The sequence below is a fragment of the Mirounga leonina genome, unplaced genomic scaffold (assembly GCF_011800145.1).
Source record: "Mirounga leonina isolate KUSES-001 unplaced genomic scaffold, KU_Mleo_1.0 Mir_151, whole genome shotgun sequence".
Lineage (NCBI taxonomy): Eukaryota > Metazoa > Chordata > Mammalia > Carnivora > Phocidae > Mirounga > Mirounga leonina.
Window position 1 is genome coordinate 20,095,057 of NW_023270377.1, and position 14,996 is coordinate 20,110,052.

The following is a 14,996-nucleotide window of genomic DNA, read 5'->3' on the forward strand; positions in this document are numbered from 1 at the left end:
GCGGCGGCGGCGGGCGGCGCGGCGGGCGGGGGCCCGCAGGCGGCCAGGCGCTCGGGCGTGCAGGGCGGGCAGCGGAACAGCACCTCGGCGCGCACGCCGCGGCCGCCGCCGGCGCCCAGCAGCAGCGGCAGCAGCAGCAGCGAGGGCGGCAGGAGCAGCGGCAGCGCGGGGCCGCCCAGTCTCGGCAGCATGTTGGCGGTGGTGAGCGCGACGGCGGCGAGCGAGCGGGCAGGTGGCACGGCCCTGCGAGCGCGGGAGCCGCCTCCTCCGCTTCTTCCTCCTCCCCCGCAGCCGCAGCCGGGTCCTAAAGGGCCCTGCTTCTCCCCGCCCCCTGCCTTCTCCCCCCCCCCTTTTGGAGACCACCCCCTTCCCCCGACGCTCCCGCGCGCCGGCCCGTGAGTGCGCGCACGCCCGCTCGCCCACCCCCCGCCCCCATGCGCTTCCCCGGCTCTGTGGGTCCCCTGCACCGCCGCCACCACCACCACCCCGCCCTCCTTCCCTCCACACCCTTCTGCTCCGGGCTCCCTGACTCCCGGGGAATGCGAGTAACTTGGGGGTTTGGATAGGGTCGGCGCGGGAGTGGAGAAAAGTGGGTGCTTTTGTCTCCTGTTTTCAGTTCAGTTCGGAAGGACTTAGTTTGCGTGCTTCCCATGTGGCCGGCACTGGGCTAACTGCTGGGTCAACGCAAAGGACATAAGACGTAGTCTTGACCTTCAAGTAGATTTCCGTCCACTCCCACCGTCTCCCTCCATCCTCAGGGTTCCACTCAGTGCCGACGTGTTGCTTGGGGCAATGACTCTGGTGTTCAGTGAGTTCGTCCGAAGAAGAAGCAGGTTCCCATCCACTAGACCAGCCTAGCCTGAACAGCCCCTCTTAGTGACCACAGCAGTTTCCCAACCCTGCCAACATCTGGTAACATATAATAACTAGAAATGCAATTTCTGAGCACTGAGAAACCGGCTCCCTTCCTCTCTGCCTGACCTGCCCCAAAGTAATCCCTTAGTTGTCCCCCTCTCCCTGATCTAGAGGCATTTGCTGTAGGAGAGATCCCCAAACACCCTGCTTCAGGGGTCTTGGAGAGGTCAGATCAGACTTACAGGTGTGAGAGGAGGCCCGGGGGAAGGGCATTTATAGCTGTCTCTGATAATGCAGATGGACAAGGACAGCCTCCCTTCGTTGTTCTGTTTGATTTAAACTGAGTCATCTCTCCTTGCTGCCCCCAACCCCCAGGATTCCAGGCTGGACCAGGCCTTAATTATCACCCATGTCCCTAGGTTGTGACCCTAACAAAGACCCTTGCAGGGAGATTCTCTTGATCAGGGATGCACCGTTCAACTGACTCCAGCCTAGATTTAATTTCCCAATACCTCTGCCCACCTTCTCCCCGGCCAGAGCCCTCCATACCAGCTCTAACTTTAGGACTCAGAGCTATTTGACTGAACTCGACAGCTGCTTGCCAAATGGCCACCTGGTCCTGGAGGTGAGTGAGATGCCCCAAGGAAGGCAAGTTCTGGCTTAAGGAATTAACAGTGTTTGGGGTGAAGATTTCGGTAAGATGAACAAACAACTAGTTTGTCAGAGGCTTGGAGGAGGAGAAATATTTAGATGGAGAGAGAGGGGATGAGGGTTGGGGGGTCATGGGTGAATCAGAATTGAAATCTAAACTTAGAAATCTACCCGGGGAAACGCAGGGATAGCAAGGACACTGGGAACAGAGGGACCAGCCAAAGCAAGGACAGGGAAGTGGGAAAGGAAGGTTGGAGAAAGGAAGTCCACTTCGGCCAGCAGAGTGCTTGGGGGTGGGGGGCACTGGCAGGAAAGCCCGTTGACTTGTGAGGAGGTGTGGCTTCATTCAGTGGGCAGGGGATGCAGCGTCCATGTTTGAGCAGAGGAGTGAAATAGACGGAGCTGAACTTCTGGAAGTCTGTAGAGTTGTGTCTAGTGCAGATCTGACAGAAGTAAAAAGAGACAGTCGTCTCTCCCCCTGGGTGTGCCCTGGCTCCTTGTGCCTGCCTGGTAACGTTTGTTCCTGTTGTCCTCATCCACTAGGGTCTGAGTGCCTTCAGCATAGGGACAGTGCCTGGTGTGAGGCGTTCCAGCGGAAATCTAATGCAAAGCACAAATGTGAGCCACATGGGCAATTTTCAAATTTCTAGTAGCCGCATTAAAATAAAGTAAAAAGAGATAGGTGAAACCCATTGTAATACTTTATTTAACTCAATATATTTAAGATACCATTTTAATATGTAATCAATATTAAAAATTATTAATGAAAGATTTAGCATTCCTTTTTTCATATGAAATCCTCGAGCTCTGGGGTGTATTTTATGCTTAGAGCACATTTCAATTTGAGCTAGCCAAAAATTCAAACAATACCTACAGGTGGCTAGCTGTTAGCATGTGGACAGGGCACAGGTCTAAAATAAGTGCCTGGCACTTAGTAAGCACTCCACAGTTATGTTGAATGAGTAAATGAGTAAATGGATGAAAAGTACTAAAACTACTTCGGGCAGAACTTCTCACTCTCCATGGTGATGTCCAGCAGAGGGGATAGGAGAGACCTTCATTCACTCATTCATTCTGCTACTCACGGGCCATTTGAGACTCATTCTCTTTCCAGCTCTGTTTCAAGTTCTTGATCTCTTTCTTAGCCAAGAACTCTGGAGATGAACAAAGTGAGGCTAACTTGACAAATGCAAAATATTCAAGATTTCTCTTGAATGAGTCTGATGGCCAGACCCCAATTCTTTCCTCCTAGTTCCCTGGGGAAGAGTCGGCTTTATCTCCCCTCCCCTTGTGCACACGGCCACCACCACGAACCCCATCTTTTTAAGTGCTAACCCCTGTGAGGTTCAGAGTTCTACTCCAGAAAGGCTGGCTACTGCTACCAGATGGCTATCTGCCATCAGAAGCCTGGAGAGCTGGAGGGACTTGACCCACCGTTTTGTTCTCTAACTGCAGGCACAGGGCTTAGAACAGCGCCTGGCACTCAGAGGCTCGATAAGTATTTGTTGAGTGAACCCAGGCTCTCTGTCCTCCTCGTCCCTGCTGTGCCCACTGTTTCTGGAGCATACCTTACTTTGAATTGCTCATGAGTCCTCTGTCAAGGGTATGTGCTTAGGCCTGAGAGCCTAGACCAGGCAGTGGGGACTTGTTGAGAGATGGGGACAGGCTGAAACTGGTTTTCTCCCCTCCCCCTAATCCCTGCCTTTTTCCATTTCAAAAGTGTTTCACAAACTCCACCTTCTCAAGGTTTACCTTAACCAAGTACCACCTGTACTATTATTTATGTAATATTTTTTTAATGTGAAGTCAGATCTCTTTTTTTTTCTTGGCAGCTAAAAGCTATTTTTAAAATAAACGTTATATCACTACCATAAATGGAAAACCAGGATTGATGGCCATATATAGATGGCAACTGTAAAAATAAACACAATAAAAACAAAACAATGCCATTGCATTCAAGCTGGATACTGTTGCCCACTGAAGCCTCTGAGCCTGGCATATTTCTCTGGTTAACAAAAGATGAGCCAGTCTAAAGAGAAGTTTTAAAGGCAAGCCAGACCCGAGGTGAAATTTATCTCCATTAAGTCATCAGATGTAGAAGTATATTTTTTTAAACATTGTATTGAAATGTACTATTCATGCAAAACAGTGCTCATACCACAAATTGGATAAATGCTCACAAATTCCATATAACAAGTACCCAAGAGAAGAAAGAGAACATAGAGGCGCCTGGGTGGCTCAGTCGGTTAAGTGTCTGCCTTCGGCTCAGGTCATGGTCCCAGGGTCCTGGGATGGAGCCCCGCATCGGGCCCCCTGCTCTGCAGGAAGCCTGCTTCTCCCTCTCCCACTCCCCCTGCTTGTGTTCCCTCCCTTGCTGTGTCTCTCTCTGTCAAATAAATAAATAAAATCTAGAAAGAAGAAAGAAAAAGAAAGAAAGAAAGAAAGAAAGAAAGAAAGAAAGAAAAGAAAAAAAGAAAGAAAACATAAATAGCATCGAGAAGCCCCCTTCACACCTCCTTCCAGGTATTACTTCCAGCACCCCATTATCCTGACTTCTACTAACATGGATGAGTTTTGCCTTTTTTTGCATCTCACATAAACGAAAACATACAACAGACAGTCTTTTTGTCTCTGGCTGATTTTGCTCCACATCACGCTGGTGAAATTCGTCCATATTCTTGTATGTAGTTAGTTATTGGTTCCTTCTCTTTGTGGGGTAGTGTTCCGTGCTATGACTATACCGCAGTTTATTTATCCGTGTTACTGTTGATGGGCATTTGGATAGTTTCCAGTGTTTGACTCTTCTGAACACAGCTGCTGTGAACCTTCCAGAACATGCTGTTTGTTGAGCATGTGCACACATTTCTGTTGCAGCTCTACTAGATATGGAATTTCTGGGTCATGGGGTATACATGTGTTCAGCTTCAGTAGATAAAGGACAGGCAGAAAGTTTTGCAAAGTCAGCGTATGCATCTCTACTGCTATCAGCAGCATATTGCTCCCTATCCTGGCCAACACTTGACATATCCCATCTTTTCTCAACATACCCGATCTGGTGGATATATAGTTGCATTGCATTGTGGTTGTATTTTGCAGTTCCTGGTTGACTGAGGAAACTGAGCACCTTTTAAATGATATAATGGGATGAATTTTAAAAGAGAATCGTATCATACAATGTTATATAATGTCCTGCCCATGTGTCATGATTAAACACCATGAGTAACACCTGAAATCATCTTGGCCACACCAGGTGCAGACATTTTTGTTATGGAAGTCTTGTTTTAGTTTTATTTGTCTCAGGAGGAAGAAAAGCAGGAAAAAAAAGGGGGGGGGTAAGAGTATTGCTTGAGCAGAGGAAGCGTCCTCTCCTCTCTGTCCACACCCCTGGGAATCGCCACAGACCAGCGTACCTCTTCCTTGGTGAGTCCTGAAGCAAAATGAACAAGCGTGAGGACATCTGGCTTTTCTGATCCCATGCCTTGGTTGGAAACTCCATCATGAAAATTTGAGGAGCATCGCTGTGGAAAAGATAAAAAATGAAGAATGTGCTCAGAGGTAAGTCAGAGGCCAGGGCTGCATGCTTCATGGTGATTTCCTGAACCGGCCTCATGCGTCTGGCCAACAGCTGGACCCCATCACCATCATCATCTTTGTCCTCGGAGCAACTTCACCACACGCCTCTGCCCAGAGGCTGGCTTAGGCTGCTGGATAGACCTGCCCTCTAGAAGGTACGGACTTGGGCTGGGTGACTTTAAAGTAACCAAATGGAGAGGACACTAAAGAAAATCAGAATGGGAATGTGAGCACCGGAGGCTGGCGGAGGAGTTAAGAGAAAGGGCTTGGCGCCAGAGTGGATGCATGTCCAACCTCTTCCCTCACTGGCTGTGTCGTTTGGGGCAAGTTACTTCACCTCTCTGAGCCTCAGTTTTCCCATCTGTAATAAGGGGAGGATAATAATAGCGCCTATTTCAGAGGGGTGCTACAAAGAGTAAATGAAACCCTCCGCCCGGCATACAGCCCTCAGCAGTAGGTAGTCGAGCTGTTATTATCTTCTGCTCATGAGGAGGGGCCCATGTCCTTTGGCACCGTTCAGGAATGGAGCATGAGGTCGACAGTTCCTCACTGTGAGCCCAGGAAAGCGCTTCCTCTAATATAGCTGGGAAGATGGGGGCACCTGGGAGGCCCTGTTAGTAAGCATGAACTCTTGGTCTCGGCTCAGGTCATGAGATCGAGTCCCAGGTCAGGCTCCACGCTCAGCATGGAGTCTGCTTAAGATTCTCTCTCTCCCTCTGCCCCTCCCCCCATGCATGTGCATGCTCTCAATCTCTCTCTCTCTCTCAAATAAATAAATCTTAAAAAAATAAATAAAGCTGGGAAGATGTTTGCAGGAGGAGGAATTCACCCCAAGCTTGGGGGGAAGGGAGTAGATCCCCGGCCCTCAGTGAGGCAGGAAGGGGATAACTGGATGAACACAGCCTCCAGAAAATGCAGTGAAGAGTAACAGGAAAGAACCCCCCCCCCAAAAAAAAGAGTAACAAGAAAGAAATAGAAGTAGACATCAGAGCTCAGTGGCCACTCAGAAGCCTGAAAGAAGGCATGGAACTGGCCAGGGAATCCAGAACCTTCTCCCTACTGTAAGTAGGAGATCCAGCTGGCCTGCATGGCCATAGCCACAGGCAACAAAGGTCAGTGACCAGAGGAAGAGAGGAACAAAACTCAGAGCACGCTCACAGGTGTTATTTCATTTAATTCTCTTAAGTGTCAGATGAGGCCCAGAGAGGTTAAGTGACCTGTCCAAGGTCACCCAGTGGCACACGGTCCCTGACTCACGATGGTTCAACTTAAAATTTTTCGAATTGGCAATGGTGCCAAAGCGATATGCCTTCGGTAGAAACCGTACTTCGAATTTTGAGTTTGGATCTTTCCCTGGGCTCGGGATAAGTGGCATGGTCCTCTCTCCTGATGCTGACCAGCGGCAGAGAGCCAGGGCCCAGAGTCAGCCCACGATCATGAGGGTAAACAACCAATACACTTCACAACCATTCCGAATCTATACAACCATTATGGTTGTCACTTTCAGTACAGTACTCAATATGAATGACGGGAGATATTCCAACATTTTACTACAGGATAGGCTTTGTGTGAGATGCTTTTGCACAACTAGGCTAACATAGTGTTCTGAGCACATCGAAGGTGGGCTGGGCTAAGCTGGAATGGTCAATAGGTTAGGTGTATTACATGCATTTTCAACTCACGGTGTCTTCAGCTTACAATGGGTTTATCAGGACATAACCCCATTGTAAGTCAAAGAAGATCTCTAGCGTGTAATAGAGCCAGATGTCAAACCCTTACCTTTCCACTACCCTGTGGGACCAATCCTCTGACTCCAGATTTGCTAACATCAAGGTGTGTGGCCACAGTTTTCCCTATGCCCCTCGTCGTCCACACTGCCATTTCCTCGTTACCTCTCCCTGTGTAACAAGCCGTCCCCAAACTTAAGTTTTAAAACTACCGTCTGTATCATCTCTCTCAGTACTGTGGATTAACGGGGCTCGGCTGGGTAATTTGCACACAGGCCCTTTCACGTGGCTCTGAGGCAGTGTCTGGGACTTGGGTCATCTGGAGGCCTGACCGGGCTGGACGCCCGAGAGTGTAGCTCACTCACCTGGCCCGCATGTGACGCTGGCTCTTGGCTGGCAGCTGAACTGGGTGGCCAACCACGGCTCCCCCCTCTGTCTTCTCCGTGTGCTTTGGGCTCCTGAGCATGAGGAGGCTGGGTTTCAAGAGGGAGTGTCCCAAGAAACCAGGTAGAAGTTGCAAGGCTTCTTGGCATCCAGAAGTCCCGCCACATCATATCCCCCTCATTCTGCTGGTCAGAGAGCCCCCAGGCCAGCTCATCTTCAAGGGGCTGGAGAATGGGCAGGCGGGACAGAAGAGGCTGTTCAGACCATCTCTGGGGAGCATCGCGAGCACAGCCCCCACCCCTCTTTATTGACGAGAACATCTGCATGTTAGGTAGGCTGTCACTCCAGCACCCTCCGCATCTCAAGCTGCCGCTCATTCCCTGGAGAACGAGGGGCCCTGCGGCTCTTCAGAGGCATGCCCATAGGAATAAAACTAATCGAAGCTTTTACCTCCAGCGCAGCACGCACTCATTCCCTGAAGCTCCTGAAGCTCAGTTTCACAAAGAGCACCACAGAACTCCAGGCTTCAGGTGGGGGTCTACCATTAAACAAATCAGATTTCCTCCCCCTCTTCTTTTGTAAGGTGGTTGAGGTCAAAATGTTGTGGCCATTCCAGATGGGTTCAAAACCGTGAGACCAATTGCATCTGAAGGGAGGGGTGTTGAGCAAAGCATCCCTCAGCCTGAATTCTCTAGATCAGGGGTCGGCAAAAGCAAAAGACCCTTCAGTGAATATTTTCGGCCTTGCGGGCTTCATATGGTCTCTGTCACAACTACTCAACTCTACCATTACAGGCCCATGGCAACCAAGGGTGATATTCAAACAGAGAAGCATGGCTGTGTTCCAGTAACATTTTATTTATGAGAGCAAGTGGAGGCCAGAATTGGCCCGAGGTCTGCAGGATGCTGACCCCTGCACTGGGGCCTCCTTAATTATAGAGAGCAGGCTTTCAAAGACCATCAGACCTAGGAGATAATACAGACCCTGGAGTCTTACTCCCAACCTGAATGCAATTGACCGCCCATGGTAACCTCCCAACATGTGACCTTGAGGGAGCCACAAGATGCCTGTCGGAAAGGCCAACTCCATAACCATCACATTCTTGATTTTATCTGAGGGTCCCAGCTCCCCTGGCTTCCCTCTCCATCCCCATTCCAACCCAGAATCCCACAGTGAGGTGCCCAGGGTCCCCAGTGTCACCAGCTGAGAGTCTGGACCTGGCATTCAGCCAGGCCCCAGCAGACCCTCCTGGTCATCAGAGGACAGACTCAGAGAGGACCCAGCACTCCCTGATGCTTCTTGGAGAAGGAAGGCAGGACAGGAGGCACAAGGAGGCAAGTCAGGGGTCCTGGCGCAGAATGGGGGAGAACTGGCAACTGGCTTCCCTGAAAAAGGTCTCAGGCAGGGTGAGCATCTATGGAAAATGTGAGCGGGGCTGCTGCCTCCATTAGATGCCCTCCTCCCCCTCCCCTCCAGCCGCAGCTCTTCTTTCGAGGAACAAGACTACATCTGTTTGGCGATACTCTATCTGGAATGGTTAAATAAACCTTTCAGGCTCTGGCAAACAACAACCCATCTTATTCCAATGGGGGAGCTTCTAAAACACAGCAGACTTCTTAATCTTAAATCTGTCTGCAGGCGCCCCCTCCCCTCTCGGTAAATCCCTGCTGCCCCCACTCCTGGCCCTCAGCTGGGAGCAAGATGGCCCACACTCGCCGCCTCCAGCCCCTCCACTCTTAGTTCTGAATCTTCACAATGACTCTCGGTATTGTTGCGCTTGGTTTTTCTCCCCCCACTCCCTTTCTTCACCCCCTTTCTTCTTAGGGGTCTCTCTCTCTCTCTTTCTTTTGCTTGCTCGGTGGATCTCAGCCACACAAAACCGTCCCAGCAACCTTGTTCAGGCCCCCACAATTATCTCATCTCCCCATTACCCCCACCCTCACCCCCTTGAGGCCACTGAGAAGCAAGCAAAGCTAAATAAATAAAGGCTGGAGGGGACCCAGCCAGCTTCTCTGAGCCCAGGCGGTATAAAATCACAAGCGCATAGGCTCAGCTTGCCTTCTACCCCCCCAAGGGCACCAGCCTCCCCCATAGTCAGAACAACAAAAAAAGCTGAACCCCTCCTACAGATGAAACCCAAGTCCTCTGCAAAGGCGTGTTGCAACGCAAGTTGCAGAGTCTGTGTGTCCAGCTGAGCGCACAGACCTCCCCCTCCCCGTCCTCTCTCACTCCCTGCTCCCTTCCCTCAACATCACACACACTTCGTGGCCCTAACTCCCCTTGCCAGGAAATCTCTTGCCTCAGCAAAGAGTCAGGGAAAGCAAGAAGTTGCTGTGGGCACGTTTGGTCTCTTTACAAAATTGCTGCCGAGGGGTAGTGAGAAATGGGTTTGAACAGCACCCCTCTGCCTCCCCACCTCTTTCCCGTCCGGGAGAATGCTGTAGAGACTACACACTGCAATTTTACGGGCAGGCCTTGGTTCTCCTTCGCTCTGTAATTAAACTGCAGCCTCTCTCCTCCAATCAGGAGCCAGTGTGACGGCTCCACCGGGGATTGAGGGGGAAGTGAGGGAGATGTGAGTGTGGGAGGGAATGATGAAATCATCCAGTTTGGAAACTAAGCCATTGGGGGTGGAGGGGGGTGAGTGGAGGTGGCAAAGAATCATTCACTAGGGGAAGAAGAAGACCACCCCCACCCAATTCCAAGGATCTTTAAGGCCAGTGTGAGGAGGAGAGAAGCTCCCTGAGGGAGGAAGGCCCTCTTGAATGGGTTGCTTGCTTCACTCCTGGTAGAACACCTTCCTGAAGGTGAGGCAGACCTCAGCCGTCCCTATGCTTTGCTGCTAACACCACCACTTAGGACTGGAGCCCCGTCTAGGCTGTCCTGAGATCTGAGTTAGTACTACTTTGTGTTTCTTTGGTGTCTTCCATCAATCTCCTCCATTTCCCAAGACACAGAAAGTTCAGTGAGGGGAGGGACTGGTCTCTGAGTCCTGTGCACCCCTCTCCCCAGCCCTCGCCCCCTTCTGCCTGGCTTTGTCTGCAGTAGATGGAGATTACCCCATTCTCCCTATGGGCAGCCTCAGGGATGACTCCATAAATGGAAGAACTGCAGCCTGAAGAAACAAAGCTCCTCCTCACTCAAGGTGCTTGGATGAATGTGATTTCACTCCCCCAAGCACTGGTCACTCCACCAGGCACTCCTGCCTCTTCATCCTGGCCATGGGCCGGCAATAAAACCCCATGGACTGAGTGCCATTGTGTACAGAGCTAATGCCAAGCAGCATTTCCTAAATATTAGTCATTCGGGAAACTGCTTCCAATTTTGCCATATCTTTGAACCACCTCGATTATTATTTACTTAATATTATCTTTAAGTCAACTCATTTTATTTACGTAAAATATTACAAACAGTAAGGGCACCTGGATGGCTCAGTCATTAAGCGTCTGCCTTCGGCTCAGGTCATGATCCCAGGGTCCTGGGATCGAGCCCCGCATAGGGCTCCCTGCTCGGCGGGAAGCCTGCTTCTCCCTCTCCCTCTGCTATTCCCCCTGCTTGTGTGCTCTCTCTCTGTCAAATAAATAAATAAAATCTTAAAAAAATATATTGCAAACAATAATATGCCTAAAAACACAGGTTTAACATGCTATTTTTCCTCTATACATGAAAACAATAAAAGATATTTCTTGGAATATCACCTAAAATCAGCTGTGTACCATATATTGGTACAAAATGTAAGAGGTATTTTAATCTTTTGGCCAGGTTAAGTATTTTAGGCAAGTCTCTGAGGATCAGTCCCCTCATCTACAAAATGAGAATAAAAATGTCTGCTCCATCCTCCTGAGATAATAAATATCCTATGAAGGGCAATGGACAGGATCAAGAGCTATCAAGTAAGAAGGGAATTTTTAATAGAAGACATGGCCAGGAGAATGGCATAAAATTTAATAGACATGGGAATTTTTTTTTAAAAAGTATTAATTGCTAAAAGAGGAAGGAATAGACAGTGTTGCATATACTCAAAAGAACAGAAGCCCTGCACCAGATACTGCAAAGAGATCTAACAGAAATAGTAGAGAAATGTACAGGCTATTAAAGGAAACAATACACACCCACATGAAAAACACAAATAAAAGAACCTATAAGGAATTATAACCCTGATTATAATTCTATTGAGCTATGAATGCAAAGCAAGGGAACAACGAGCCTCTGGATATATCAGAGGGAGCTCTGCAGCCTAAACAGTGGGCTGGGAAGGCTTCCTGGAGGTGGTGTTAGAAACAGAGTTCAGGCTCCTTGGTTGTGAGGGTGTTTCTGGAATCCTTTTTTCTTCTCCCGTCATCTCAACTCCACGTTCCCCTGGGTTTCAGCCGTGGACAGCAGGTGCCCGTTGGAAACTGCTTTTCTGGGGCTGCTGGTGGTTGGCAGGACATTAGGGCCCTCCGAGGCGGCAACACGTAGTCTCTGTGGTGTCTCCCAGTGCCCAGCCCGCTGGTGCTCTGAGTCCGCTCCAGAGGCCCCCAGTCCTCTCCTCTTACCTCTCCTCTCACCCTCTGGTGAGCACCTTACCTTCCTCACTGTCTGTGAAGTGTTTCTCTCTCCCCTCTGCAACTTGTCACAGTGCAACTATTTCTATCTCCTGTGTTTCCCTTGCTCTGTCACACTGTAGCTTAGCTCGGGTTGGGTCTCTTTCTCTCTTTCTGCATTCTCGGCCTCTTTTTCATCATCATTGTTATCCTCATAAAGGATTTTATTTTTCATGCCCACGCCCACCCCCAGCTAGAGGCCTCCTGAGACCCAGCCCTCTTCTTCTAGAGAAAAGAGTCCTAAGGACTCTGCTACATTGTAATGATAATCAGTGGCCAGGACTTTGAGGTAACATTGTCTGCGGGTTTGGGAAGAAGGGATGGTTTAGAGTCACAATGAATCCCCTACTCCCGTTACACACACACACACACACACACACACACACACACACACTGCATTTGGGCACCTTGCCAATACTTTACAAATTGTGCCTCCTGCCCGTGAGCCAGAATGGAGAATCAATAATTATTTCCATCCACATCTTTACAAAATAGTAAACAACCCGGAGGCTCAGCCAAGTCAATGACCTCAGTTCCTGCTCTTTGTCCAGAATCCTGGTCTCTGGACCTTCGGTGTGTAAAGGGGCATTTGAGTTGTAACACCACAGACTTCATAGCCTAAAACAACCAGAACGAGCACAACCCACTTTAGAGGCTGTTATTTGGGGGTTCCCCAGGCCAGCTCTGCCAGGTAATCCACAGGGTAATTCTTTGCAGGTCACCAAACTGCTTGGAGCCTCGGTTTCCTCGTCTGCAGAATGGGGTAAGAACACCTAGCTCACGGGGCTTCAGTGAAGATCGAGTAGAGTCACTCATGAAGGCCCCTGGCAGGAGGTTTAGTCCCAAGAGCAGACTCAACTCAATGTCTGCCAAACCCCAGCTGGTCTTGACTGAGGGGCTCTCGCTTCTTGCAGCAATCCTCCGCCCTTGAAAAAACAAACAAACAAACAAACAAACAAACGCTGATCCAGAATAGGGGGTGCCTGGCATTCTTCAGGACCACCTGTTGGGACTGAGCCCTATCTCTCATTCCCCGGCCTCTGTGATTCCAAAGAGACCTACCAAGCCAGAGGGAGATCGTCACCTTGCAGCGTGCCACCTGCCACTGTCTGTCTGCCCCACAAGGTCCTGGTTGGGGGAAAATATTATTGTTTTTTTGGCCACTTGTTTGATCCTCCAGAGTCAATATTTGTGGAGATAAGCACAGTGTCATGCAGCCAGTGGCTTTGTTTACAACTCAGCCCCCGTCCCATTGGGTTCCAGTCCCCTCGGGGCCACCGTGTGCGGTGAGAGGGTGCATTTCAACAGCAGTGGGTCCTGTCACTCACCTGGACTGCCTGGGTGAGGCCGTGGAAGAGGGGCTCGAGTCAGTCTGCTCCTGCTCCTGAAGGTGTGTACTCAGCCTGCTCTGCCCGTGCTAGGGAGGAGTTTGACGGGGCCTCCCCAAGGCTGGCGGCCTGGACTCCTGTCCCAACAGGCCTTTCCTTTAGCACACATCCCAGGCCGACCCTGGCCTTCCCCACCAGACTGTCAGGTCCTGGAGGGGTCTTTTCTATCAGAAGAAGATCTTCTGCTTCCACTTCACATACAAATGCTTAGAGGGGTTTTCCACCAGGTCCGGAGGGCTTAAAATATAGGGTCTGAGGGGTATGCAAATGTCCCTTGGAAGTGGCCTGGAAGGGAGAGCACCCCCAAAGGCTGGGTGGGCAGCTGTCTGCCAGGGCAGCTACACACAGGATGCAGTGGGAGGCCAGAGGGACACCTGAGAGTGAGACACCTGCTCATAGGAAGCCACTAAGGACAGAGAAGACAAACATAGTTTCAAAGGAAGCCCAAACCACAAGTCATGGGGACGGGCAGTCAAAGCTGCAGCGGGGCTGCTTCTCATGCGGGCGGCTCTATATATTCTAAGGGACTGGAAGCAGGCATGGAATTATTTAACCCTGGTTCATGGTTTTCTAGAGAGACACCAGCGAGGCTGGCTAGCTAACCCCAACACCAACAACCCGGGAGGAGGAGGATGGGGCAGAAGAAGGAGGGCAAAAGGGCAGCAGAGCCTTGGCATGGCTGGGTGGTCTGCCACGTACCCATCTCTCAGCAAAGTGGCTTCCAAAATTAATCTCACTTAATTACCTTATTTAATTCTCACGACCACCATATGGGGCAGCAGCTCTCAGTATCCCCACTTTTCAGATAAGGAATGTGAGGCTCTGAGAGATTAAAGTGATTTGTTTGGTCCCAAGGTCATATGGCCTGCTGAAAGCAGGTGCCAAATGGGATTTTGCTGACCTTGGTCGAGGCACTTCCAGCAGATCTGTGTTTGATAAACTCATCATTGTGTACTGTAGACAGCCAGGCCCTTGTTATCCTGTCTTAGCCATTTCCTTGATGATTGCTCTTTCTCTCCTTTGAGACAATAGGGCACACTGTCCCCAGGCACCGCCTTACGACCGCACCCCCCCACTGCCCAGCACGGGGACCTCTCTGCCGCACTTCCCGTAGAGCTTCACATTCCGCAGTGTGCGTATCTACTGAATGTCCGTCTCCCACACTGGACGGCCAGCCCCTTGCACTCCAGGACTGACCATCGCATTCACCGCCATGATCCCCAACCTGGCCCAGGGCATGACTCTTTCACACCCTGGCACCCCAGACTTCTACTGATCTTCTCATCCAGTCTGTGCAAACTTCCCTTTCCTGAAGTCAAAGGGATGAGCCACGGGCAGAGTGCCCAAGGCAGCTAGACCTCAAATCAGGACCTGTGGTCTCACAGCACATGCATGTGCATGTGGTGCACATGATAGTGATGAGAGAGCAAAAGGCACACTGAGGGCAAAACACGGAGGTGACACCCCGCAAACCACAACACCTCCCCCCCAAGGTGGAATGTGTACATAGAACCTCCTCAGGCACCAGTGACAGTCTAAGAACAAAGGTGGTGGAGGGGTGGGGGGGAGGGACGATGACAAATGGTCAACTGATAAAGATCACACTCACATAGGACACGAAACTCCACTACAGTGTGTCACTGTCTTCATGATTTACAAGAAAAACACAATCTTAACAATAGCCCAACCTCCAGGACCTACAGACTCAACTTCCTGGAGCCCTAACATCACCTTCGCCTCCAGAGGATGGAAAACCCTATGTAATCAGTCGCTCCTCACACTCACAGAGCAGCTCTTTCTGCCCCCGTGCTGTAAAGAACACCTTTTTTCAC

The 14,996-nt window shown here is 50.4% G+C and overlaps 1 protein-coding gene across 1 annotated transcript in view; it reads right to left on the reverse strand.

Moving 5' to 3' along the window:
• The window catches only part of IGFBP2 (insulin like growth factor binding protein 2), a 24,920-nt gene extending 24,582 nt beyond the window's left edge, over positions 1-338 (reverse strand). Inside the window, exon 1 of the mRNA XM_035007179.1 lies at positions 1-338. Coding sequence (XP_034863070.1) covers positions 1-191 — 191 coding nt within the window. The 5' untranslated portion in view covers positions 192-338.
• Positions 339-14,996: the final 14,658 nt, after the last annotated feature.